We start from the raw sequence: 26,457 nt of genomic DNA on the forward strand, positions 1-26,457 counted from the left end.
GGTGAGGCCTACCGGCTCCTCCACCCGCTATCCAGCCGTCACCCTGGGCCCAGCCTGCTCCGTCCTCCCGCCCCGTGAGCCCCAAGCCGCTCTCCCACCTCTGCGGCTCCCCAACAGCGGCGACGCAACCGCTCCTCCCTCTGCACGCGCTCCCGGAAGCCGCGCCTCAGATCCCGCGCCTCGGCCCCGCCCCTGCTCCGCCTGGAGGCGGAACTTCCGGCTTTTCCCGGAAAGTGGGAGGGACATGGTGCCTAGGGAACCTGGGCGGAGGCGGAGGTGGAGGCCGGACGGGGAGGAGGCAGACACGGGGCGGGGCAGAGGCAGGGGCGAGAGCGGGAGGCGGGATGGGAGAAGGCGGGAGCGCGGCTGGGAGGAGGCGGGAGGGGAGGCGGAGGCAAAGACGGAGGCGCTTTGAAAGGTGAGAGCTAGAGGATGACTGCCTGCGGGTTTCTGGCGGGAATTCTCTCCCGGCTGCTCCCAGTCTGATAATTAGTGTAGTGGTGGGGAGGGGGAGACGCCCAACATTTCGCAGAGCCTAGGCGGCGTCTTGCGACAAGAAGGGGAGCGGTCGGCGCTCTCAGTGTTGCGACCCGACACCTCTTAGCTGTGCGTCACGGACGCAGGAAGGGGCCCATGGGTGTCCCTTCAGACCCTGTCTGTGGAAGCATAGCTCCACCGCTGTCTCCTCAAACCCTGACTAAAGGAAGGAGCACAGCTCCACGGGTGTTTCCTCAGACCCTGCCTGTGGGAGCACAGTTCCACGGGTGTCTCCTCAGACCCTGACTGTAGGAAGGAGCACAGCTCCACGGGTGTCTCCTCAGACCCTGACTGACTGTAGGAAGGAGCACAGCTCCACGGGTGTCTCCTCAGACCCTGACTGTGGGATCACAGCTCCACGGGTGTCTCAAACCCTGCCTGTAGGGGCACAGCGCTCCGTGGATGTCTCCTCAGCTGTTTCCTGGGACCCTTATCTGTGCACAGACCCTCCTGGGAATTTCTCTGCATTCCCCTGAGTGCACAACCCGTTCCTGTTTCTTGTCTTTCCAGACCCTTATCAGTGGGTACACAGCCCTTCTACAGCTCATGCGCGGTCTTGGTGAAGCTGTATCAAAGGTTCCTGCTTCTATCAACACCAGTCCCTCCATTTTGGAGGCCTCAGCACCCACTTCCTGTATCTGGGGAGTGAGTCCCAGAGAGAGCCAGGTTGGTAATCACGAATGTAATCCTGATTTCTTTTTTCTTCCATTTGGTCCTCCCTGCTGGATTTAGGGAGTCACATCCCTCGTCACGGATGCTATTGAACGATCTAGTTATCCTGGATACAAGGCTGGCAGGACCCATTCTATAATTGTAATACAATTTTAAACAGAATCATGCATGTAGCCCTCAAATCCTTTATTTCCCGGTTTGGTTTGGATGTCCCAAGTAATTTCATAAGATTGTGAGTTCCTTGGGAGCAGAGACTGCGTTTATTTCTTCTAGTAGTACCCCTGCACCAGAACATGTGCTGGCATTTTGATAAATGTCCAATAACTCTTTGGTTTATAACATTTCCCCTCCACCATATAAAAGAAAACTTAAAGGAGAGTTCATGTTTTTACAAATTTCATAAATTAATTCCTCCTGATAGAATTTTCAAAAATAGTACAGGATTTGTACTTCAAATCTGAGCTGAGTAGCTATATCATCTTCCTACATTGTTTGTAGGGCAAGTAGGGGACTTCTAGGTTGGTTTCTTGATTAGGAAAAGAAAATGTTTCTTCTGATAAGAGATTCAAATAGCATCAACACAGTGCCTTCTTTTCCCTTGACTTCATTTTCTCATTTTTGTCCCTAAGATCACTCATCTTTTTCCTCTGCCATTCTTCCCTCCCCAGATAATTTAGTAAAGATATGCACAATTTAAAAAGAAGAGCTAACCACATTCAAAACCTCCCTTTTGTTAACAGGTTTATTTTACCTTATTGATGGGAATGACTTTTTAAATAGGGCAGAAGCCCTGGCAAATGTGCATTTGGCCAAATGAAACTTTATTAACTTAAATAAAATATACCTTCTAAAATGGTCAAAGTCTGCGGTTTTACCATGGAAATTTTTGCTTTGGACCCTGCCAAGGTTTCTTTCTTTAATTTTCAGTTTTGATGTCATCGAAGAAACAGTAGAGGGAGGTCTACGCTTCCCATCTTTTCTGCACATTTTTTTCTTCCCCAATGGATGATTTTCAAACATTTCTGATAACCCATGTGCACTTCCATTCAGTTACATAATGTTTAGAAAGCATGTTTGTTAATGCTCACCATTTTGATGATTATTTTACAAAACTAAAATTTAGCATGAATAAGAGATAAAATACTACTTTAAAGTGTTAATTTTTACTACCTGTACATATGCTATTACCAGCAGTTACTGCGTAGCCTTGGACGGGGAATCAGGAGACCTGGTTTCTAATCCCTGCTCTGTCACTAGCAAGCTTTGTGATCTTCGGTAAGTCATTTAAACTCTGTGTCCTTGTCTTAATATTTATATATGAAGATTAACACTATCTTCCTCATCAAGGTTTAAAAGTAAATAGGAACGTATACTGATCAGTTTTAAGTAGAGGTGGATTGCTTTTATGCCATCATTATGTACAGTCATATGTCTTGATAGTATGATAATCTTAATTATTTCCAATGTCCTAAACATTACCCAGTGAAATAAATGTGCTTTGGGCATATTTTAGTTTTTAAAGAGCAATCTCATGTATGTGAATTTGTTTTGTGTACTAAAAGAAAATTATCTTTCACTTTAATATTTCTTACTGTCCATATTTACTTTCATGTATCTAATAAAACTATATTTGTCTTTTTATTGAAGGATTTTTACTCTTTCTCTCAATTCAAACAAGTGTCCTAGAAAGCCATAACTGTGTGCTGCACATGTACAAAATTGGCTTATGAAAAATTATATGTGCTTAAATATTTCTTTACTATATGACTTCCAGACATAAGCTGCCTGCTTACTCTGGTGTTTAAAAAAAGAAAAATTGTTCTGAAACTGTTGAAATTAGGTGAAATATTAGAAAACAGTGGGGTATACAAAAGGCATGCTTTGAAGAATAATCTAGGAGTGTTTGTAAGGTAATTTTCATTATTCATCTCTCTTGTTTTTATCTTTTTGGCTTTAATATAACCCGTATGTAGATTATAACCAAGTATAATTCAAATAGGCCATTGGTTTACTGATGCGTTACTTACTATTATGCTTACATTAATTATATCCTATAGCAGATATTATCACAAAGCTATATTTCAGCCTATGCTATACAGATCATTTTTTTAGTGTATAACCTTATAATTTCTGCTGTTCTGATTTTATATGAAAAGTTACCATTATAGGGAGACATACTACCTCATAACCATACCAGGATTAGTACAATTAAATGAATGATACACTTTCCTCTTCCAAGTAGTAATTTTGGAACACTATAAATTTGGTCCAGCAATGCCAACATTGCTTAAAATTTTTGACTTTGTAGCTTTGATACTACCTTCATAGTTACACACTTTTTTAGTATTATCCATGACAGTTAATCTTTATTTTATAAACATTTCTTTTTCTTTAAGCTTCACAGGTTATTTTTGTTTTAAGGTTATACTATTGCTTTATCCTTTTATATTATTATGAGTAGAAAGACAACAAATATGGGCTATTGTAGAATATTGTCATAATAATTTTTATAAGCTCCTATACATGTATTATGAGGTCATATTACTTTGTGATTCTACTTCTGTTCCTTGGCAACCACAAAAGTACATATGTGTTATTAAATTTCTAGTTATCTTACCTGTTTGTAATTTAGTACATGCTTGTGATAAGTTTAGTGAAATATACTTTAAAAATTTCATGAACTGACAACTTTGATTTTTCTTCCTTGTAATATGTGCTGCTTTACCATTTTTCATTTGACTATGTTATTGGATTTTTATACTTTCTAAGTGTAGTATGACTCCATTTCCACTTCGATAAGGAATGTAGAGGCTTCAGTCTTATCAGATAGGTTATCTCTCAGCACTGTATTGTCATCTCTGTTTCATATCAATTCCTGTATTGTAACTTTGTCCATGTAACTTGATGGAGCTTTAAAATTTCATTTTATTTCTGTTCTGAATTAAATCCTTCTTTGCCTGAGGATGAATCATCTTTGTAATTCCATGTATGTGTGTGTTGAGCACATATGTGCAATGCGTGTGAGTCGGCTTGCCAATGCAGGTATTTGTGGAAACCAGTGGTAGAGGTAGAGATATCTTACTCAATTGTTTCTTGACATTATTTTTTGAAACAAGATTTTGCACTAACTCTAGAACTTGCCATTTCAGTTGGACTAACAGACCAAGAAGCCACCACTTAATATTCACCTGTCTCTGTCCCCTTCTGGGTTGTGTGTGCACTGCCATAGCCAGTTTTCATGTGTGTGATGGAGATCTTAACCCAGGTCTTCATGCTTTCATGGCAAACAGTTGACCCACTAAGCCACTTTCCAAGCCATTTTCTTTGTAATTTCATTGTTTTCTCTTCTTCTCTTGCTCCTGCTAGAAACCGTCTATCCCTTTTCCATGATACTTGCTAACTAAGTATAGTATGGTCATATCAGCACCAGTTTCATATGCACCACACTAACTTGTCTGAAATTATTTTGGTGAACTAACTGCCTTACTAATCTTTATCTTGACATTTCTATAACTTTATTTTTATTATTAACACTGACTACTTTAATTTTTCTTAATTATCTTTGTATGCTTGACTGAGCTCAATACAGTTTTCTAAAGGATACAAGACCATGATTTTTCTGTGTATTCTTTTCAGCACAGCATAATTAAGAAAAGGTATTCAAAAATTGATAGTTGTTCAATTAATTATTTGAATATTAACTGTTCTGTAATTTTTTTTAACTCCAGTATCTGATGTGATTTTGCCTTTGTGAACTAATGAATCTAAACTAATGTGTACCTTGTATTCATTGATGTAACCTGGTTGTCACTGTTATGTCCCTAATAACTTTATTTTATAGAAGCTTAAGTGAAAATGGTACATGCTAGAAGGCACGAAACAAGAAAAAATTCTAAAACCCAAGTACCAGAGCAAAAATCTCGAGTCGATTGGCGTCGGACTAAGAGAAGTGTCTCACAGTTATTTGATAGTGACGAAGAGCTTGATAGTGACGAGGAAATTGGCAGTGATGAAGACCTTGATGGTGGGGAAAGTATTGACAGTGATGGAAAGCTTGATATTAGCAAGGACTCTGGTATTAATGAAATACCAGAAAAGGAAACAGAGCTTAACTTAATCAAAGTTGAAAGTGAGAGAAGCAACAGTAAATGTCATATGAATACCAGCAGTAGTTCAGCAGATGAAGAAGAAATGAACAAAACCAAACATAATGACTTACCAGATGATGAAGCTCACCCAGGTCAAGCAGAGGGTCATCACAACAAACTCACTGGACAAGTCCTAGAGGAGGATGTGGAAGATGAATGCATCAAGCCAGGAAAAAGAAAAAGGCTGTCCTCTGTGATGTATGACAGTGATGAAAGCGATGACAGTGATATCCTAGTTAGAAAAGCAAGTGCTAAGCACCCACGCAGGGTGGTCGAGGATGAATGTTCTTCATTGGAAATGGAGCGAGAAACTCCTGAGAAATCACCAGCTGCTCGAAAGAGAGAATACCACCAAAAGCTACAGGAACTCTGCGAAAGATCACGCCAGAAACAGAGACACAATAGTGGTAGAAATTGTGAGGTGTGTTTTATTTTGTTCATTTTATTGTTGAATTTTTACTTAAAAGTAGGTTCTATAAACATTAAAGTACTGACCTGACTCTATTCTATTTTCAATAAGGCTAGAATTTTAAAATAAGCATCCCTGAATGTTGTAATGTATTTAATAATAACATTTTGCTGTTAGCCCCACTCTCCTTTGTTGTTCTGTGGTATCTTTCCCATTCTTAATGTTTAATTTAAACATTTTCCCAAACATAGCCAAAATTTATAGTTCTTCAGTCTTAAAAGTTCAGTATTTAACTTTAAAATGTATGCTTTTTTTTCTTTCAGATTTAATTTTAAAGCCATGCTGGCTGTTTTAAAGGCACAATATTTACTGACATTTCTTTTCATTTAATTAGAGCTCTGAAAAGGACTCTTGTTCAAGCACTGATGAGGATGAGGACGATGATGATTACGGAGATGCTGAAAATGAAGATGATTACATGATTGATGATTTTGTAGTAGGAGATGAGGAAGCTGATGAAGAGAATAAAAATCAAGGAGAAAATCTGACTACATCACAACTGAAATTAGTAAAACAAAATTCTCTTTGTAAGTTAAATATAAAGACAAGGTTTCTGCCTTGTTCAAATCATTATATAATGCATCAAAACTTATTAATATCATCTTGTAAATCATTTATTTGATTAGGAACTGTAGTTTTATGTTTGGGTATTTTACATTCAACAGTATGAGTTTATTCCAAAGATTGCAGGAATTCATTTCCCTTTTATACTATTGACCCCCAGCAGACAAGCATTTACTTTCATCAGGCTAACTTTATCATTATTTACCACTGTAAATACAATTTAAAACATATTTATTAATTAATATATCATTAGAAAATATATTTTATGGTAACATTTTATGGCAAATAACTGGTTCCAAAGGGGGGGCAACTGCCATTGTTTTACATACTTTGAAGTACTTTTGAAGATATGTTTTAAGTTTACATGTATGTATGTGTACCTGTGTGAGTTTATGCTCACTATATGCTTGCATCAAGAAGCAAGAGGGCATTGGAATCCCTGGCATGGGATAAGGCAGTTGTAAGCCTCCTGATGTGGGTACTGGGAACCTGACCCTGTTCTCTGCAAAAGCAATAAGCACTGTGAGTCACTTAGCCACCTCTCCTGCCCCTTAGAGATCTTTATTGTTGATCTTACTAGAGGGCAGCTGGCTTCTTGTGTCTAGGCTGCTTTCAGTCTGTTGTAATGTTGTGTTGTTGTTGGAGTGCACAAGACAGTTTTGCCTCACACTAATATGCAGCTGGAAAAGGGAAGAACATTTTTCTACTGTTTCCAAAATAATTGTGGATATTCTTATCAGATAATGTTAATATACAAAAGTTTGACCAATGATAATTTTCTGAAGGCTTATGGTCCTATGGAAGCTGAAACCACACAGAGAACTTTGAACACTCATAGTACAACCCATTGGCAAGCTTGCATTTAATTGGCTATTTTACCCATACCTGATTTTATTACAGGACATTGGTCATTTCAAAAATACTGTTTTACTGAACTACATAGATACTCCATATTTTCACATATATCACTGTATTTTAATTAACATCTGTTAATATGTTGGTTGCATCAGAATAGTCTTATAATATTGAGAAGCTATCGTATGCACTTCATACAAGTTTTTCAAAACTGTGATTTCTACTTAAAAACTGGCTTTATTTATTGGCGTCCAACACAATAAGTTATAATTAAAGTTTTGACAGGATTGCTTGTTCCTTCTTGAGAAAACATTTGACAAATATTATTCAACTTGTCATTGTCCTTTGAAGAGAAAATGTTTGCTTCATGACACATGAAACATTACCCCAGTTATAACAGTTGCATGGATGAATTTTCCTCAGAAACCACCATTCTGTTTTGGTATGCAGTAGAAGTTTTTCCAACAGAGTACTAAAGGATGTACACATTAAAATTAATGAGAGTGGTCAGTTTTGCTGTTTCATCAAGGGTATGCCTAGGTAAATAGATAATTTTTTATCACCAGAGCCTCACTGTGGTGACTGCCATCATTGTTAGTTGTTTGATGCCAGTGATCTGCTTTTTGTGAGGGGCAGCTGTTTTGCCATTTGTACTTTGCACAAGCAGTGAAAATATCAGAAAAAATGTATTTTAATATTGATAACTGTGGGGATCTACTGGTATCTTTAAATAGACATTAGACAGCATAGTTACTCTAAAATTACTGTTTTTTATCAGGGTTTTTGAATTTTACACAATGAAGCCTACCAAAAATAGAAAATTCTCTGTCTCTGTCTCTCTCTTACTCTCTCTCTGTCTCTCTTTCTCTGTCTCTCTCTCTGTCTCTCTCTCTCTCTCTCTCTCTCTGTGTGTGTGTGTGTGTGTGTGTGTGTGTAATTAATAAAATTATAGATAAAAGAATTTGAGAAGTAAGGGTACATTTCAATATACATATCACAAATTTGATCCCTATAATTGTACGTAAGTTCAAAGATTGTTATCCTGATGTTTTACAACTCACAGAAAGAGGTTGATATATTAAAGAATAGATTCTTCCTCAATAATTATTTTAGCAAGTATAACATTTTGTATAACAAAATTAAGGATGAGTTTGACTTATATCCTACAACTTCTAATGAAACCGTAGGCTGACAAATGATTCCTGCTTTAAGAAACTTGGCAAATTAAGGAAGAAAGAGAGGCATTTCCAAGTTAACCCTAACTTTCTTGAATCAGCAGGTTCACTTGCCACTCGGGTATTTCCATCATAAGAATACTCAATTAGAAGATATACCATCATTATGGATTCTTTATATAGACTGCATCAAATAAGTGCAAGACCAGTGTATGTAAACTACTTCTAGTTCCTTCCCTACCTACTCCTTTCTGCTTACTGTATTTTAATGGCAGTTTGGGAATTAGAGAAATGTTGAATGAAAATTAGAGCTGTCATTCCTCATTCACCTCCATTTTTCTTTGTTATTGATGTCTTACACTGGTTTGATATGTTTGTTACAAATGATATAATTGATGATACTGTCTTGATACATTAAACTAATTCATAGTTCACATTAGAGCCCTCCTTTTGTCTTGTACCTTCTGTGGATTTTGACAACTGTCTAGTGACCTATACCTACCATAGTAATTTCAGTGTCCTAAAATGTTCTTTATCTGTTGTTATGGTTTATGGGATGTTCTATGCAGACTTGTGTATTTGACTACGTGGACACTGGTGGTGGCAGTGTTGGGGGTGCTGTGAAACCGTAGGTGGTGGTACACAGCCGGAAGGCAAGGCGAGTTCCTAGGGAGCAGGTTGTAGGAGTCACAGCTCAGACTCTGCTTCTGGCTCTTCTCTCAACTTTCCCTTCACTGCTTCGCTGTGACATAAGCAGCCCCATGCCTCTGCCTACACAGCTGCAAGCTGTTCTTGCAGTCATGAACTACACCCTGAGACAGCTAGCCAAAGTAAATCCTTCCTGCCTTAGCTTACTTCTTGTCAAATATTTAATTACAGCAATGTGTAAAGTAATAAATTTACATCCTCATCTTTTCCTCATAGAAACCCAGAGGAAACCACTTATTCTGCTTTGTTGCCATAGTTTTAACATTTTAAGAATGTCACAGAATTAAGAACACCACAGCATGTAAATTTTCCTATTGGTTTCTTCACCCAACTATGCATTTGAGTTTTTCCCCATGGCTAAACAGAATGCCATAGCTCGTTTATTTTCATTGCTAAGTAAAAATGCATTGTATGGATTTGCCACAGTTTATGCACTCACGTGTTGAAAAGCATCTTGTTTCCATATTTTAGTAATTGGAAATAAAACTAATAAACATTTGTGTTCAGGATTTTCTATGAACATGAGTGTATCTCACTTGAATAAATTCTAGAGAGTGCTGGGTTTACTTTTAATATTAAATATCGTTTAATATTAAATATCTTTAACTCAAGGCTTTGTATCTCACTTTCTATGCAATCTGTTTTATTTTGTGTGTTCTGTACTTGCAGTAGTCTTATTCAACAGGCTGTGTTTGCTCAACTGGTAACAATATTCTTGTTCTTCCTCTCTTGAGTTGACATGTTCTGTGAGCCACTATTCTCTTTCTATTTGTTTCCTGTAAACACCGACACTGGGTAACCTCTGCCTACCAACACATTCTTCGTTTCTTATGTTAACCCAATGCTGCTTTGCTGTGGTTGGTCACTATCACTTCCTGAATGCTCTTCTTTTGTAGCTTCTGTATTACAACTCTCCCCTGTCTTTCCTTTGTATTATTGCACTCATCTTTTCCCACTTCACCACTCATCTTTTGTATATCCAAGGACTCATCAACTGCCTTCATTTTGCTTGTACTTAGGGAAGTTTGCCACGACTTAGGCCTAGTATATAGGCAAAAACTCCCTAATAATTAACTTCAGGCAAGATTTCTCCTGAGATAAGGTCCAAATTTTCATCAACTTGGGAGTATGTTTGTATGATTATCTTTTAGACATCTTGAGCTCAATAAGTAGAACACTAAGTAAGATATATTGTAAAAGAGTTAGAGTAGTAGATCAACTGTAGTCAGGGTGGGTAGATAATTTCACGCATTTATCAGAACTGGACATCAAAAAAATATATTTTTTGGCATATAAAAAAAGCCCAATGAAATAAGTATCTGATTTCTGAAAGAAAAGACTAGATGTTTAACTATATTCCCTCTTTGTTGTATTTCTATCCATTTATCTTTTTCTTTTTAATTTCTTCTTATTTAATTTAAGATAGGATTTTATATTGTTGCCTAGGCTACCCTAGAGCTGCCCTAGAGCTCACTGTACATAGTGCCCAGCCTGATCGCAAGCCAAACCTGAGGTTCAGTCTCAAAAAATTCAAGGATTGTAGTCCTGGGCTACCATCCCTAGTCTTTATGACACTTTATAGGAACACATTGTGGTTGGGTAGGTAATTTAAAAAAAACATAGTATCTAAAAATGTCTGGATCTTATAGACTGAGATAAATGCCAATCATAACTACAGTTTTGTAAATGTCAGAGCTGATAAAACAAAAATTTAGAGTTTATGTGTATTATGAAATGAACAGTTTTAATTTATCAATTTTATGTCCAGTGAGCTTGACAAAATTTAAGCAGTGTTAAGCCAAGGAATGAAGTTATAAAGGTTGCTGTAAGTTAATATTATACATTGAGAAATTTTTCTCATTAACCAATAGTCTCTATGATGAACAGTGAATACCCCTTTGTGACTTGGTTTAAGTAAATACTGAAGTGGTATTTCCAGATTTATGCTGCTAACTTCTACAATTCATACTAAGCGCAATTTGGAGCTCCTAATTCTGCATTCAGCATACAGCTGAAAATCGAAATTGATCATCAATTGTGGTGCACACCTTTAATATCAGTACTAGTAGGCAGAGACTGGTAGATCTCTGAATTCAAGGCAAGCCTGGGCTATATAGCAAGTTCCAGTCCAGCCAGGGCTACATGATGAAATCCTGTCTCAAAAATGAGAGTGGATTGTCAATCAGTAAAGACTAGGGAACAACAGGAGGACATTTGTCATTTCCTCATCACCTGTCATTTGGTCAAGAGTTACATCTACTCCACTTCAGAACAACTAGCTTCTTCCTTCATGATGAAAATGTGACAATCAAGTCTTCATCTCTTTTCATCCGCCTTGTAAACATCTGTTTATACTTACAGACTGCAGTTTCCATGAAAGATACAGAAAGGTTAAAGGGCAGGTATTTGCTCATTATATACTAGACCTGCATAGTTCACATGTGCATGGTTAGAAAAAACAAAAACACTGTTAAGTGGATGGTAAATGTTGCATTATCTTTTTAGCATGCTGTGCTATCATATGTTTAGACAAAACTGCATAGTAGAAGTTAAAAAGAATACATTTCAGACAAGCACTGCATCATTACAATACTGGCAATTTAGAGCAAAAGAATAATCAACTTAGTGACCATATAGCAGTTCATATAATTCTATCAGTACATCAAAAAGGAGCCTGAAAACTGTTTTATTGCATTCAATATACATATTTTTAAAGGGTAAGGTTTTTAAAATTGCCAGTAGGAACCCTTCTTGTTTACAGAGCCATATTTTCTAGTGAGAACCAACATTATTTATAATGAAACACTAGAGATGCTCTTTATGAAATGGAAGGGACAGAAAGGTTTCCTACTTCAGATGTTCTTGAGCAGTGTGCGAAGATGTAAAAACAAAACGAAACTACAGATGAATGGTCTCTGATTAAGAGTAGTCCGTGTGTGTGTGTGTGTGTGTGTGTGTGTGTGTGTGTGTGTGTGTGTGTGTGTATGTGTGTGTGTGTGTCTATCTGTGTGTCTGTGTCTGTGTGTATATATGTGTGTGAGGGAGGTTGTGGGGGGAGGAGAACTGGGCTTTAATTTCAATTCCCAATCCAGATTATGTATATTTAAGGGGTTTACACATTATTTCCCACCTCCTATTACTGTTGTTTCCCTTGGATGCAGTAGACACTTGATACGTCCTTTGATGTGCTGAAACATTTCAGTGACTGTAGAGGAGACAGGCAGAACCAAAGTGGGCTGATGGACAGCTGACCCTCAACCTTCATTTTGACCCTTCATGGGGATGCCTCTGATTTATTCAGTTTGGTTTTAGAGAAGAACAAAAACTATATAAACTACACTAACCCCATTGTCCATGTTGGGAAAAAATTCCTGCTTAGGCTAAGTTTATTGTGGAGTAGATAAAGGAGAGCTGGCATGGAAAAGACGTTTGCACCTGGGATGATGACATATTTATGTGTCATCATGTGCGTATAGCCACAAACAATAAGTTTCTGGCTTAAGCAGTGATTCAGATGATAAGGGAAAGAATATGAGTAGTTTAAGACCAGTACTGTATGCTGAATTTCTGGCTGTAGTTTTCTACCCAGATTCTTCTTTCCCTATGTGCATGCATCTGTGATGAGGAACTGTTAAAAAGACAGTTCCTACTCTGCCTTCACTCCTCATGCTAAGTGTGTGCTTTAACTCCATAAACCAACCAAGCTATGCACTTCTTCCTAGAGAAGTATTAATAAGCTTTCTCTTGCTCCTTGAAATAAATTTAGTGCTAGCAAGACCAGGTTTGGAAAAGATAGCCGAAATAATGTCATCAGAACCTATTAATAGTACATCTCCAGCTCTATGGTATTGTAGGAGGCTCATCCTCCACGGCTATCCAAGAGAAGCTGTTTTCAAATTAGTAAAAGATCTCAGAAATGTGGCCAAAATAATAATGAACACACAAAGCTCAATTAGCTCCTTGCACACTAGAAGTAAATACTTACATGATAGAATTAAGGAAAATTCCTTCCACACTGACAACAAAATGTAGTTCCTAAGCCCAAATGTAAAAACTTGACTGGCTTTGTAACTAGAGAAACACTTTCTGTGAAATAAGGAAGGCAACCTAAGTAAGGGGGAGTCATGGATGGTCTGAAAGTACTGTACACAGTACTAGATACACCACCAGAAGGCTTCCTTCTAAACTTAGTTTTTGACATTCACTTAGAGGAACAAATTCATGAGGATAAAGTAAACTTTGAATAAAAATAGTAGCTGGAAGGATCTTTTCACTCTAAGATATAAAAAGTTATCATTTAGTTGAAATAAGTACAACAGGGCAGAACTGACATGAGAAAACATCAAGATCAGTAGGAAGGACACATGGTGCTGAGCAAAGTCTCAGCAGATGTGAGGATACAGGGAAATCAACAGGCTACTGAGACATCAAATGGAACATGGGGGATTGATTGCTACCTGAGAAAAATAAAATCATAATAACAAGTTTGACCTTTTATCCTTTGCACATTGAAATGGTCATGAAGGACTGGAGCCATGGTCTATAATAGAGTACATGCATAGCATGCAGGAGACCCTGTGTGCAAACCTCAGTTTTACCAAACAACAAGAAACGAATGGGGTTTGGGGGATTAACTAAATCTCCACAACTATTCCATAGACATTCATTCCATGTAGGGATTAGAACTAGTCCTGGAAGAATCCTGAGCCCAAACCTCGTTCTGTCTCTTCCGTTTGTCTGTGGTCTTAGGGACCTTTTCCTACTAGGTGAGAAAATGGAGCTTTATATTATCCAATTCTCAAGTCAACTCTGTCTGAAAACAAATACCAAATCTATCACCTGTGCAGGGAACATGAGCACAAAGACTGGAGGACACAGCCGGAGACGCCTACCATTTAGCTATAAGACCGTAGGAAAACTTCCATCATCCCTCAGTTTTCCCTGCTGAAAATAAACTAGGGGTAAAGTATTTCTTCAGTTAGCCCTTTAGAAGTGATGCAATACACATAAGTGTTTTGGGTGACGCCTGGTATCTATTCTCTCAGCTGTGTGATTTTTTTCAGTTGGAGATACCAGAACATTATTCCAGTACTGCCCACCCATTCAGTCAAATACAGTGACACCAGAACCTTCTTTCTAGGGAGATTCTTATGAGCATGGTTAGGAGAAAGATAGTGTGGTTAGGAACTAAAACACCCAAGAGATGTGGACCTCTGTCCTTGCCTTTCCTCTTATCCCTGAAGAACTTCCCAAGCCTTTGAAATGTTGCTGCAGCTCTTAAAATTTCATGGCCAGTGAGTAACACTGACTATCAGGACTTTCAAGATTAGAATGTTCAGTGAGGGGAAAAAAGCTCCATTTCATTTGCCTGATGGTCCCAAAAGTGAGTCCCAATGTGAGTGAGTTAAACTTTTTCCCAACATGCCTCTTAATAATCTCCAGAAGAGCTTTTCCTTTTAATTTGAAAAGAGGTATATGGGGTTTGGATGAATTTAACTCAAAATTATTTACCAACTCTTTACTATATCAACATTTGATGAAAGTCTAGTCAGAAGGGAATTCTTTTGAAGTATTACTGCATTTTACTTTCAATTAAAAGCTACTGATTTGTGTGTGTGTGTGTGTGTGTGTGTGTGTGTGTGTGTGTACGTGTGTGTACAGTCTTCCCCTTGGATTATTCCATCCTCTCTCCTCCTTCTTCTATGAGGGGCATTTCCCCTCCCCAACTACCTCCCTCCCTTCCTGCCCAGACATTCCCCTACACTGGGAGGTCCAGCAGAACCAAGGATTCTCCTCCCATTGATGCCCAACAAGGCCATCCTCTGCTACATATACAACTGGGGCCTTGGGTCTGTCCATGTGTACTCTTTGGGTAGTGGTTTATTTCCTGGGAGCTCTGGTTGGTTAGTATTGTTGTTCTTATGGGGTTGCAAGCCCCTTCAGCTCCTTCAAACCTTTCTCTGACTTCTCCACTGGGGACCCTGTTCTCAGTTCAATGGTTTGCTGCTAGCATTCACCTCTGTATTTGTCAGGCTCTGGCTGAGCCTCTCAGGAGACAGCTACATCAGGCCCCTGTCAGCATACGTTTCTTGGCATCAGCAATATTGTCTGGGTTTGATGGCTGTATGTATATGGGCTGGATCCCCAGGTGGGGCAGGCTTTGAGTGGTAATTCCTTCAGTCTCTTCTCCAAACTTTGTCTCCATATCTCCTCCTATGAATATTTTTATTCCCCCTTTTAAGAAGTATCTGCACTTTGGTCGTCCTTCTTCTTGAGTTTCATGTGGTCTGTGGATTGTATCTTGGGTAATTGTTTGGGCTAATATCCACTTATCAGTGAGTGCATACCATGTGTGGTTTTTTGTGACCTCTTGGAATTTTCAATGGTGATAGGTCCTCTAAAGTCTAAGACCTAGTGGAAAGCACTTTAGCAACTCCATGGAAGGAGTAGAGACTTGAAATTTTCCTGAAGGCATCAAAACCTTACACAGTCCTTTTTTAGCAAACAGAAGTACAACGGCCTCTCTGTGTTCAGTCCATTCTGTCTGCTGGAAAGAAAAATCCCAATCCATTTATCATTTCTAAAGGTATATCCTACTTTTTTCTTCAGGCCCTAGCTAAATATCTTCCACATTTCCAGTCATAGTTCATACGCACCTCCAGCAAAGCAAGTATTCTTTGATGACCATTTGAGTCATGGGAGGGAGGATTTTCTAGAGAACATTTCCATGGCCCATAGTAAGGTGTAGTCCCAGAGTCACAGGAACAGCAGCAGTGCCTTGCCTGTCACCAGGATAAGCTCATGTCTGAGTGTGGGTTACAGAGAATATAATGGCATTGTAGGCAGAGTGTGGGAAGGAGAAGGCACAGCTCCTTAAAGCAGTGTTGAAAATCCTACATCTGTGACCCTGTAAAGGAGAATGGGGCTGTCATGCCCACTGAGCTTTCATTGAGTAGCAGTTCCCTGGACCACACCATGTGTAGCCCATTATAGGCTAAAGCATATTAACCAGTCCACTTGGGAGGCTCGCTTGCCTTTTTCATTCACTGTAGTTGATAATTAATTTCAAGTGGATGTGGATTATTTTGATTTTTCACAGGGTGTATCTCTGTGTTCTCTGAAGAATTTTCCCTTAGGAAATCTGTCTGGAAACATTTTAGATTCAGGAGTGAACTTTGTGATACTTATAACAGTTTCTTAGCTATGTCCTAATAATTGCTTTAAATTAATTTCAGATTCTTTTAGTGACCATTACACTCACTTTGAAAGAGTTGTGAAGGCTCTTCTGATCAATGCTTTTGATGGATCTTTTCTGGAAACTTTGTATGGTAAGTTCATAGTATCCCTGAAACTTTTTTTTGTTTGTTTTGTTTTTAATTTCCCTAAATAGCTTTTGAAACTGGATGGAACTAAGCCAAGACAAACCATTCCTAAATCTTACCAGTTGTTCCTTCTGAAATAAATGCTCTATAAGTGCACTCACATGAATGGCTTGCTAATATTATTTGAGATACATAGATGGCAAGTATATGACAAGTCGTTGCTCCCATAGTGTCTACAGTAAATTGTAGAATATAAAACATGCGCCCCTAAAGCATAAGGGTGCCTCAGCATTCGTGTTCTTTATCACTTACTTACCAAAAGACACATGCTGTTCTCTGCTTTTGTGCCTTGGTCCATTCTGTTCTCCATCAGAATGTAATTCTATTTTTTTTAAATTACAGATAGTCTAGGTAAGTGTACAGAATCTTTTTGATGTGAAAGCTGTGAATACTTTTCATTGCCTCACTCTTACCAGTCTCATCCTGAGTATGGTTGTACCCATACATGTGAACTCTTATGTCAATGGACCTCTACTTCCTTGCCTTACCAGAGTATAAGAAATTAAACTTTAAACAGACACAGCACAGACACTGACATTTAATAGAATATATTTTGTGCTGAATACCTATGAGTACTTAAGTAAGATTTTTATTAATAAGTTATAGGAAAATGATTTTTAAATGCCATCTGTGATCTAGGCATTATTTGAGGATTAGTAATGACTTCAAGACATTAGATTTCTACCTTTTGTGGCTTAGAATGAATCAACAGACACTGAGTAAATAAGTAGATAGCATAATATGTGAAACTAAAACTAGATTGTACCTCTGTGGAAATATAAGTACAGAATTTAACAATAATAAGAGAAGCTAGTATCTATTAGATAGATGTCAGATAGATAGGTAGATAGATAGATAATAGATAGATAGATAGATAGATAGATAGATAGATAGATAGATAGACAGACAGACAGACAGATAGATAGGCAGGCATGCATGCAGACAACACACAGACAGACAGGCAGACAGAGTCTTAGGTAGGCTTTCTATTGCTGAGATAAATCACCATGACCCAAAGCAACTTAAATAGGAGAGAGTTTATTTCAGTTTATAACTCAGGTCACACTCCCTCACTGATGGAAGTTAGGTCAGAAACCTTAATGCAAGAACTGAAGCAAAGCATAGAGACTACTTAGTACTGGCTTATTACCCATGGCCTGCTCAGTCAGCTTTCTTATATACCCCAGGACTATACCACCTGTCCAGGGTTTGCCCCACCAACAATGGGCAGGTCCTCCTAAATCAATCACTGATTAAGAAATTGTACTGCAGACTTGCCTAGGCAAGTGTTATAATCTTCTCAGCTGAGAGCCCCTCTTCCTAGATGGCTCTAACTTGGGTTAAGTTGGGTTAAGTCCCTCTTCCTAGATGACTCTAACTTGGATTAAGTTTACATCTAGCCAGAGCAGATAGACAGGTAAACTGTAATATATGTACAAATAGGAGTATATGGAGACTGCATAGACCGGTCAAAGAATGTAATGAAGAAGTAGCTTTTAAACAGAAACAATGAGTAAGGTGAAGGTATTAGTTTGCTTTATATTTCTGTGATAAAAGTACTGACCAAAAGCAATATGGGAAATAAAGATTTATTTGGTTTGTGTATACTGGGTCACAGTTTGAGGGAAGCCAAGGCAGGGACTTGGAGGCAGGAACCAACGCAAAGGACATAGAAGAGTGTTGCTTACTGGGTTGCTTGGCTTACTCTCTTATATAGCACAGGACTACCTGCCCAGGGGTAGCACTACCCACAATGAGCTAGGCCTTCCCACTTTCATTATTAATCAAGAAAATGCCCGTAGAGATTTACCTATAGGCAGTCTGATGAAAGTATTTTCTCATTTGAGTTTCCTTCTCCCTACATATGTCTAGTTTTGTGTCAAGTTGACAAATACCAGCCAGGACAATTGGCCCCTTATCAGTTTGATACACCAGTACATTTCTGCTACACCAATGTTGAATTATATTGCTAATTAATAAACCCCTGCAGCAGGTTCAGTGCCTGCTTCAATACTCTAGACAAACACACAGCCTTTAATTTTAATATGCCTTAGACAGCTCAATAGCTGGGCCACTGCCTAACCTCCACGCAGTTAATTCCAAGTTATTACTAACTAATTCTATGTCCAGCTTGGCTACTCTGGTCCCGGAGGGTTGCCCAACTGAGCCAAGTGCTCTCCCTGTCCTTCACATGGCGGCCATGCTTCTCTGTCCTGCACTCTCCTCCCTCCACACTCTCTGGACATGGTTGATCTCACTTCTCCTTTCTCCTCTCTCCTGGTCCCAAGCCTGGGAAATTCCAAAAACCTGCCTCTGTCTGTCCTTCCCAGCTATTGGCTATTGGCATTTTTATTTACCAATCAAAGCCAACTAGGGGCAGGTTCCCAGAAGCTATGTGGAGACACTTGTATAAGCAGCTTTGGGGTCAAAAATTAACATTAGAATTCAAGCAGCATTAGGCCAAACCCTCTACACCAGACCCTCCCTTTCTTGTTTACCTACAAGCTTTCATATTATTTTAAAAAAGAATTAATTCTAGCTTTTAAACGCCCTACATTGTTTACAAATTCAAATACTCTAAGTTCAGTCTTTTTAAAACATTTAAAGTCTCTCTCAAAATTCAAAGCCTCTCTAAAAGTCCAAAGTCTCTAAGCTGTGTAAAATCAAAATCAAAAGACAAGTCAAATATTTTCTTTCTCCAAGAGAAGAACCAGAGAGTATTCACAACTAAATAATAGCAGTACCAAGGTCCACCAGTTTAAATAAAGTTCAGTGTCAGACTTCTGGGACTCATGATTTTCTGGGCTCCAATGGGGTTGAAAGGCTATTGTTCTCTGGCTCTATTACCCTCAGTACACACAGCCTGTCTCCTAGGCTCAGGCTGGCTCTATTCTATAGTAGCTATTCTGGTGGTCATCCTATGGCACTGGCTTCACCAGTGTGCTGGAGGCTCTGCAGTAACAGGTCTGTATCTTTGCCAGTAGCCTCTCCTTGGCTGTCTTCAAGGACTCTTCCCAGTGCCACATGGTGCCAAGCCTCCACTTCCCTCTATGACTCCTTCATGCCTTCAAAACTAGTATTGCCTCTGTGACTCCTGCCTGTCATTCACTTTGGCTACCTGCACATGGTACACCCTTGGCCCCCCTCAGACCACATCTGTGTTCCGAGCCTAACGAAATGCTTCCCAGAAGACTGCACCTCAGTACTGCTGGTCTCTTTTTTACAGCCCCCAACGGACCACCACTGCAGATTCCTAATTCAAAGCATTATTCAAACAGCCCCAATAGAGTCTATACTTAACTGAAACTTCACAAACCAGGCCCCCGTTGTCTATATTACTCTCAGCATTCTTATCTTTCAGGACCCTGCAGAACAGCCCATTAAGCTCTTGTCCAGCCCAAACATCTCTATAATCCTTCCAAAACAACATGACCAGTTCTAGCACAAAAATATTCTACTAATGCTACCAATGTATGTGTTAGTTTGCTTTATATTACTACAATAAACTACCTACCAAAGGCAACTTGCAGGAGAGTGTTTACTGGCTTATATATACTAGGTCATAGTCCACTGAGGGAGGCCAAGGCAGGAACTCAAAGCAAGACCTAAAGGCAATAATTCAAACAAAGGTCATAGAGGAGTTCTGCTTACTGGCTTACTTTCCATGTTTGCTAAGCCTACTTTCTTATATCATCATGTACCTAGATAGTTATGTGTCAAGTTGACAAAACCCTACCAGGACACAAATACCTATATCTGTTGTATGCTCAGGGCCATAGTAAGAGGTAGGACCATTTAAGAACAACTAGGAAGACAAACTGTCATTATAATGCAGTGAGTCAGCAGTGAGGGGAGAAGGCAGCAAAGGAGGAGAGAGTGAAAAGAGGGGCACTTGATTTATCATCTAGTCTTTAAATCTGTAGTGACTTAATAAAACATGAGAAGTTTGTTAACTAAATTCACTTGGAAATTCCTGAAGAGAGCAAAAAGGTCCATCACAGGCCATGACAAATATGTGTAAATTGAGAACAAAATACTAATCAAATTAGGAAAGCAAAAGTAACTGGTGTTCTCTGAGGAAATAAGGGGAAAGACACGGCAGAAAAGATGTTTCCACTGTGTTGGCAAGGTTCATGGTGGATGCATGGATGGAACCAGCCACAGAGCTCCTTAAAATGTGATCAGTAAATCAGCGGCCATGCAAGTTGGTTTTAAAGGAAGAGCTACATGTTGTGTGCCAGCTTGTTCATGTGGCTCCTTGTGTTATTTGATATATGTAGTGAGGATGAGAAAGTCTGAGGACTGTGAAGGATGACAGAAACTGCCCTGTTTCACTGCCCCTGAGCTTCCATGAAATGAAGCTTTTATTTCATTAAGTATTCATTAATTTAAAACAGGTTCAGCTATCCAGCCATTTTTCTAGAATTCAAGCACAGTGTTCAGTTGATTCAGTATTTCAAGTGTTCTATTGTTTTGGTTCATTTGCTCACAGCTGGCAAGAGGAAGAAATCCTATGCACAAGATATGTTGACATCTCTTCATTACTTGGATGATCGCTTTATTCAACCCCGTCTGGAGAGTTTAGTCTCTAGAAGTCGGTGGAGAGAGCAATATAAGGTATAGAGTTTGGCTTTTACCTCTGATACAAGCATGGGGACAATGGCCTTCTCAAGATTCCACATCCACCCAGATGGAGTCATTTTCTGAAGTGCAGGCTTTCTGCTTTGTTGAATAATAACATTTTAGTCTCGTCTAAAGGCTTTAATTATTTTAAGTATCCACACTAATGTCTTTAATAATTAAATGGTTTGAAATATTCTGAACATCTCTAGGGCTTAGCCTGTTTTAAAATGAGACTATCTTATAAGATGTTTCTTTCAAACTTCTTTGTCTATGTGGCTTTTCTTTCAGAGAAGAAAGCCACATAGACAAAGAAGTTTGAAGGAAACAGTGTTTAACTTGTCCAGCATCTGTATTGGAGTAATTTTCTGAGCACTAATTTATGAATTTTTATCTCAAGTTTTCAAGACAGGGGTTTAGACAGCAGTATCTCCCAAAGTAGTGTGTCCATGAGGCTGCTTCTTGTGAGACGCCTGTTATTCCTTCTACTGCTTTTAAGTAGTTTACAGTGTGTATATGTTTGAAGGCTGTATAAACGTATATGGTGTGCATGAATGAGGACCCTTTCATGCCACAGCCCACTGTGGAAGGGGAAAACTTTCAGGAGCTGGTTTTTTTCCTTCCACTGTAGGTTCCTGGAATCAAACTCAGGCATATGTGACAACAGTTAACCATGAGCCATCAACTAGGGTCCTGCTTAGGATGTTTGTTTTCCATAAAACAGTGTGGAAAACACTGACTTACGTCATTCTCTAACTTTCCATTTTATAATTCTAGTAGTTTGGGTATTTTTTAACATTTTAAAATTGGAATTACAGGCTTATATTTTATCCTCCAGATTTGTATTTTAGTGTATCTAATGGCAGAGCACGAACTATGTGATAGTTAAAGGTATCCCAGCCTTAACATTCTATTCTCTAGTGATTAATAAGAGGAAACATGGTAAATAATACATTCAAATTCCTTAAAATCTCCCTAGCACTTAAATTAACTTCTATACTCCTTTACTTCAGAAGATTGAGGTTCATCAAGAACCCTTCAACATGAAGTATGCCTGACGATAAGAAATGCTTCAGTTTGGGGAACAATCAGGGCTATAAACTCTAAGATTTTAAGTTCAATGATGGCTTGAATTTAGAACTACGATATATGTCTTTTTATTTCTAGATTTTTAACACTGCTAGATCCCCAATTTATTCCCCAGATGTAAAAAAAATAAAAAATAAAAAATAAAGATCATTTAACATTTGACAAATGATTTACATGTGAAATATATTTTATAAGTCCAAAAGGAAAGAGCTACTCTCTCCTCCATTTCGCAGTGAAGAAAGTGTAACTCAGAATGTAAAGTTCCACAGTTAGTAATTTCACAGGCCAGGATTTAGAGGAGTCCAAGACTCTTGGGTCTATGATATATTATGCTTGGCCACACTGGCAGGTTATGGTGAATTTAGAAAACCCACAGTGGAATAACAGGGTACACAGAATTATGAGATAGATGATCCAGGAAGATCTTAGGGTACAGTAGTAACATGAAGAAAGCTCACTGATGTGACCCAGAAGAGTGTCTATCTCACTTCCATGTAGAGTCTGTTCTGCTCACTGTAGTCCCTCAGGAAGCCAAGCTGTTGGAGCTTTCATCACAGTGTGCTGCACAGCACACAGAAGCAGGGAGGCAAGAGGGAAGAGCACTAGTCTGGGTCTTAGTCTATTAGTGACATGCTGTGAAGTTTGAAGACTGTGACAGGTAAGTCAGACCAGTGCTGTTGATCATACAATATGAAAAGGATCAGTGTACCATCCAGATTGGTGTAGGGGAAGAATGTGGATTAGGAACCTCGCTGGCAATATATTCAGTGTGTTCATTCAAGTGTGTTATTAAAACACACTGCTAATGGAACAGTAGTGACTAGCACAGGCTGAGGACAAGCATGATTACTCATATGTAAGTGGCTTCTTTGCTAACGTAGTTTGCTTGTGCAGACCAGGGTTTCTCACATGCTCTGCTCATTGATAATCAGTCACTAGATGATCCATCAGTGCTGGACATGGAACATTAGTAATTTCAAGATGCTTATTTTCACATGACAAATCAGGTCCCTACAGGAGGATGAAGTTATTTCCAGAATGTTTTCAGGGAAATGTGATTTAACTCATGCCCTGAATAGTGAATGTAACTTTCTCAATTTTTTTTTTTTTTTGGTTCTTTTTTTCGGAGCTGGGGACTGAACCCAGGGCCTTGCGCTTCCTAGGCAAGCACTCTACCACTGAGCTAAATCCCCAACCCCAACTTTCTCAAATTTTAACTACCTTAACTAAACTCCAATTTCACTTATCCTGATATTTTGTTGCTCATTTTCCTACTTTACTTAATAACTCATTGATAATAATTAGAGATGAGACTATAGAATAGAAGTGAATTGAAGCCTATTGGAAATACTAGTTGGTAGTAATTTTAAGTAAAGAGATAAATGAAACTACTTGTTTCTCTTGACCTTTTTTTATTGCCAAGGTTAATAATTTTTTCAATTTAAAAATACCTTCGTAAAGTAAGAAATGTCTTTGGTTCTTGTATTTCTTTCCAGTGCTGTCGAAAACGAGTTCTAATTTGGAAACATTTATATTTGACTTAATCTTCTTATATCTCATTGTTGTCAGGAGCGGGTTGAAAGCTACTCTGACTTAAGCATCCACTGGAAGAGCCCCGAGAACTGTGGCTGCCAGGCTTGTGGGCTGCATCGCTACTGTAAATTCTCAGTGCGTCTCTCAGGAAAGTTATATAACACCCGGACGATGGAGACAGATGACTTCATGTCACGTGACAAGCAGGTACCTTTTGCTAATTTCTGCCTTTGCTGTTTATAAAACTCAAGCTATATAGCTTGTCCTCTAAATAATTCTCATGAACAAAGGAAATACTACAAAGAAAAGAATACAAGGAAATCTGGTACATTTGATTTTCATTCTTTTTTTTAGTATGCCACTGATATTAAGCCTAGGGTCTCAGTTTGCTAAGCAAACACACACCCCTAACCCCAGGGTTCAATTTTTGAAGGTAAAAAATGTGTTTGACCTGCATATTCACCCCTAATTCAGTGAGATGAAATCAGTACTTATTTTTAATCTCTAAGTCTTATTATAGGATGGGAGTGGTGAGGATTGTTACTTAGGCAAGAGAGGAGCAGGGCTGCCTTTGAAGTTCAAAGAAGAATATGACCCAGGTCAAACCCTTGTGTCAGGTAGCACTCAAATTAATAGTTTATAGGTAAATAATTGGAGATGCCTGTTTATCTTACAGTGAGAGAGTTCAGAGAGCATTGTACTTCAATTTAGACAATATATGGTTTGTCAGTATCTAGAGCAATTATTTACCTGATTAAGATACTGTTAAATTTGAGCATAGAAAAATAATTTCAAGAATAAGTAATTGCTAGGCATAATTGTGGTACACAATGTTAATCCCGGTACTCAGGAGGTAGAAAGAAGCAGGCATAAGCTGCTTGGTCTACAGAGCTAGTTCCAGGACAGCCAGGGCTACACAGAGAAACTGCAGCTCAAACAAACGAACAAAAACCCCAATTTTTTAAAATAGTTAATAGATAAGAGTGGGACAGTATAATGTGAATTCATAAAAAGTATAGAATCCGAGTTTTCAACCTTGTAAGGAGGGTGCATTTGTAAATACATTGAGCACTTCCTCTAGTGACACTGCATGTCTTTCTAGGATATGTGTTTGGATGACACACAGACCTCAAATTGTTGCTAAATCTTCCATTATTAAAGTGGAGGAAATACGACTTATTGGAAAGTATGATTCAGGGTACTGTTGGGCAACAGTTGACCAGAATGCTCTAAGCAATACAATAAAGACAGGAAGACTCATTTAGAAGTTTTAGTCTTGGGAGTTGGATTTATAAGTACTTAGAAAAATGTTCATTCTCAACTTAAGAACATACAACTAAAACCACTTAATATTCAGATTGATAGCTTATAAATTACCAAAATATTTTTAAATCACTTGTTGAAAGACAATCTGACCAACATAGCTTAAAAGTTTGAAGGCTTATGAAAAGTAAGATTTCCAGAGGAAGAAGGGTCTGGTGTAGTTTTCAAATACTGTTGACTACACTGCTAGAGTCACCGTAGTCGCTATGACTTTACCCTATGAATGTCAATTCAATAAAGCAAATGACATGATCACAATGTTCCCTGAAGCATTATTACTAAGAAGGAGGCACAACGTGGGGACACTTGGTGGAAGACATTAGAATAGTGACATGAGAGTCCGCTACAAAAGAGTGTGCGGCAGGATATAGTGTCATTCAGATAATGTTGTCACTAGTACTTATATGTCTGTTTTGAAATGATGCAAGGTGAAGTAAAATTTCTTCAATTTTATCTTTAAAAGTAAAATTATTTTATTTTCATTAACTCACAAATTAACACAACACAGAACCAATTTAAGGAAATCACTTTAACACTTTTTGCTGTTGTCATTGTTTTGGCATAGAATTCAGTGGTTTCCATTAAACATATAACCTGATTCCATCACTGTCATGACACCTGGGGCTTCACTAGTCATCAACTGGAATGATTTTCAGACTTCAGGTTATATGTTTGTAGGTTTTTTTAAATACACTGTGTGAATTTAGTGTATGTCTCTTTAAGTCTTGATTAGTGTTTCTAAAAGGGTGGAGTTATTTTGAATGTGACAAATGGATCAAGTTATTAAAATGAGTCAGAGTTCTATTTATCTTCCCTCCAATCTAAGCACCAGTATTTAAATAAACAATGTATATTTGTCCAAAAATTTTGCGAGCGCTTAAATTTTATTTGAAGAAAGAACTATTTCCTCAGACTCTGCTTCACACTTTACATACCTGCTACCCCAGCTAGCCTTTATATTCAAGTCTTTTAGTAAAGATTGTTCGTGGGGAGGGGGGAAGAGAAGAAAGGAACGTTTACTAAAGTTATTTTCTATCCTATGGAACTACTGTGTCAGTGCCTGCAAAGAAAGTAAAACATGGATGTATTTATATTTTGGGGCTTAAAGAGACTGTCCGCACCTCTGCCCACTGCCCTCGGGTTATTCAGAAAGCAGTTTCTCTACTTTGTGATTGTGCCTATAGTTATATAAAAGGAAAGCCTAGGCTTCACTAGGCTCTTTCTGAGGGTGTAGTGAAGTACTATTTATTGATAATTTTCTTTTGCCTGACTTGCCAGAGATTAGCTTATTTGAAAGAAAGGATACACTTTGACAGAAGATGGATTTGCCAATTCACGGAATGAGTAGTTTAGTTTCAGCAGTGTTATGTTGGCTGAGAGGC

General features: G+C 38.4%; 1 protein-coding gene across 5 annotated transcripts in view; it reads left to right on the forward strand.

Annotated features, from left to right (window-relative positions):
• The first annotated feature begins 273 nt into the window (after positions 1 to 273).
• The window catches only part of Ccdc82 (coiled-coil domain containing 82), a 155,716-nt gene continuing 129,532 nt past the window's right edge, over positions 274 to 26,457 (forward strand). For 3 of the 5 annotated variants that reach the window (XR_010053938.1, XM_063265043.1, XM_039080984.2), the window contains exons 1-8: positions 321 to 418; positions 1,048 to 1,203; positions 2,401 to 2,484; positions 5,051 to 5,778; positions 6,161 to 6,353; positions 16,364 to 16,456; positions 21,003 to 21,127; positions 23,789 to 23,959. Coding sequence is in view for 4 of the 5 variants with exons in the window: in XM_063265043.1 (XP_063121113.1) it covers positions 5,065 to 5,778; positions 6,161 to 6,353; positions 16,364 to 16,456; positions 21,003 to 21,127; positions 23,789 to 23,959 (1,296 nt within the window). In the remaining variant the exon portion in view is untranslated. Of the gene's footprint in view, positions 419 to 1,047; positions 1,204 to 2,400; positions 2,485 to 5,050; positions 5,779 to 6,160; positions 6,354 to 16,363; positions 16,457 to 21,002; positions 21,128 to 23,788; positions 23,960 to 26,457 lie in introns of all 5 variants that reach the window. The other 2 variants (XM_006242519.5, NM_001007660.1) reach the window with 2 other exon arrangements.

This window comes from Rattus norvegicus, chromosome 8 (assembly GCF_036323735.1).
Source record: "Rattus norvegicus strain BN/NHsdMcwi chromosome 8, GRCr8, whole genome shotgun sequence".
Classification (NCBI taxonomy): domain Eukaryota; kingdom Metazoa; phylum Chordata; class Mammalia; order Rodentia; family Muridae; genus Rattus; species Rattus norvegicus.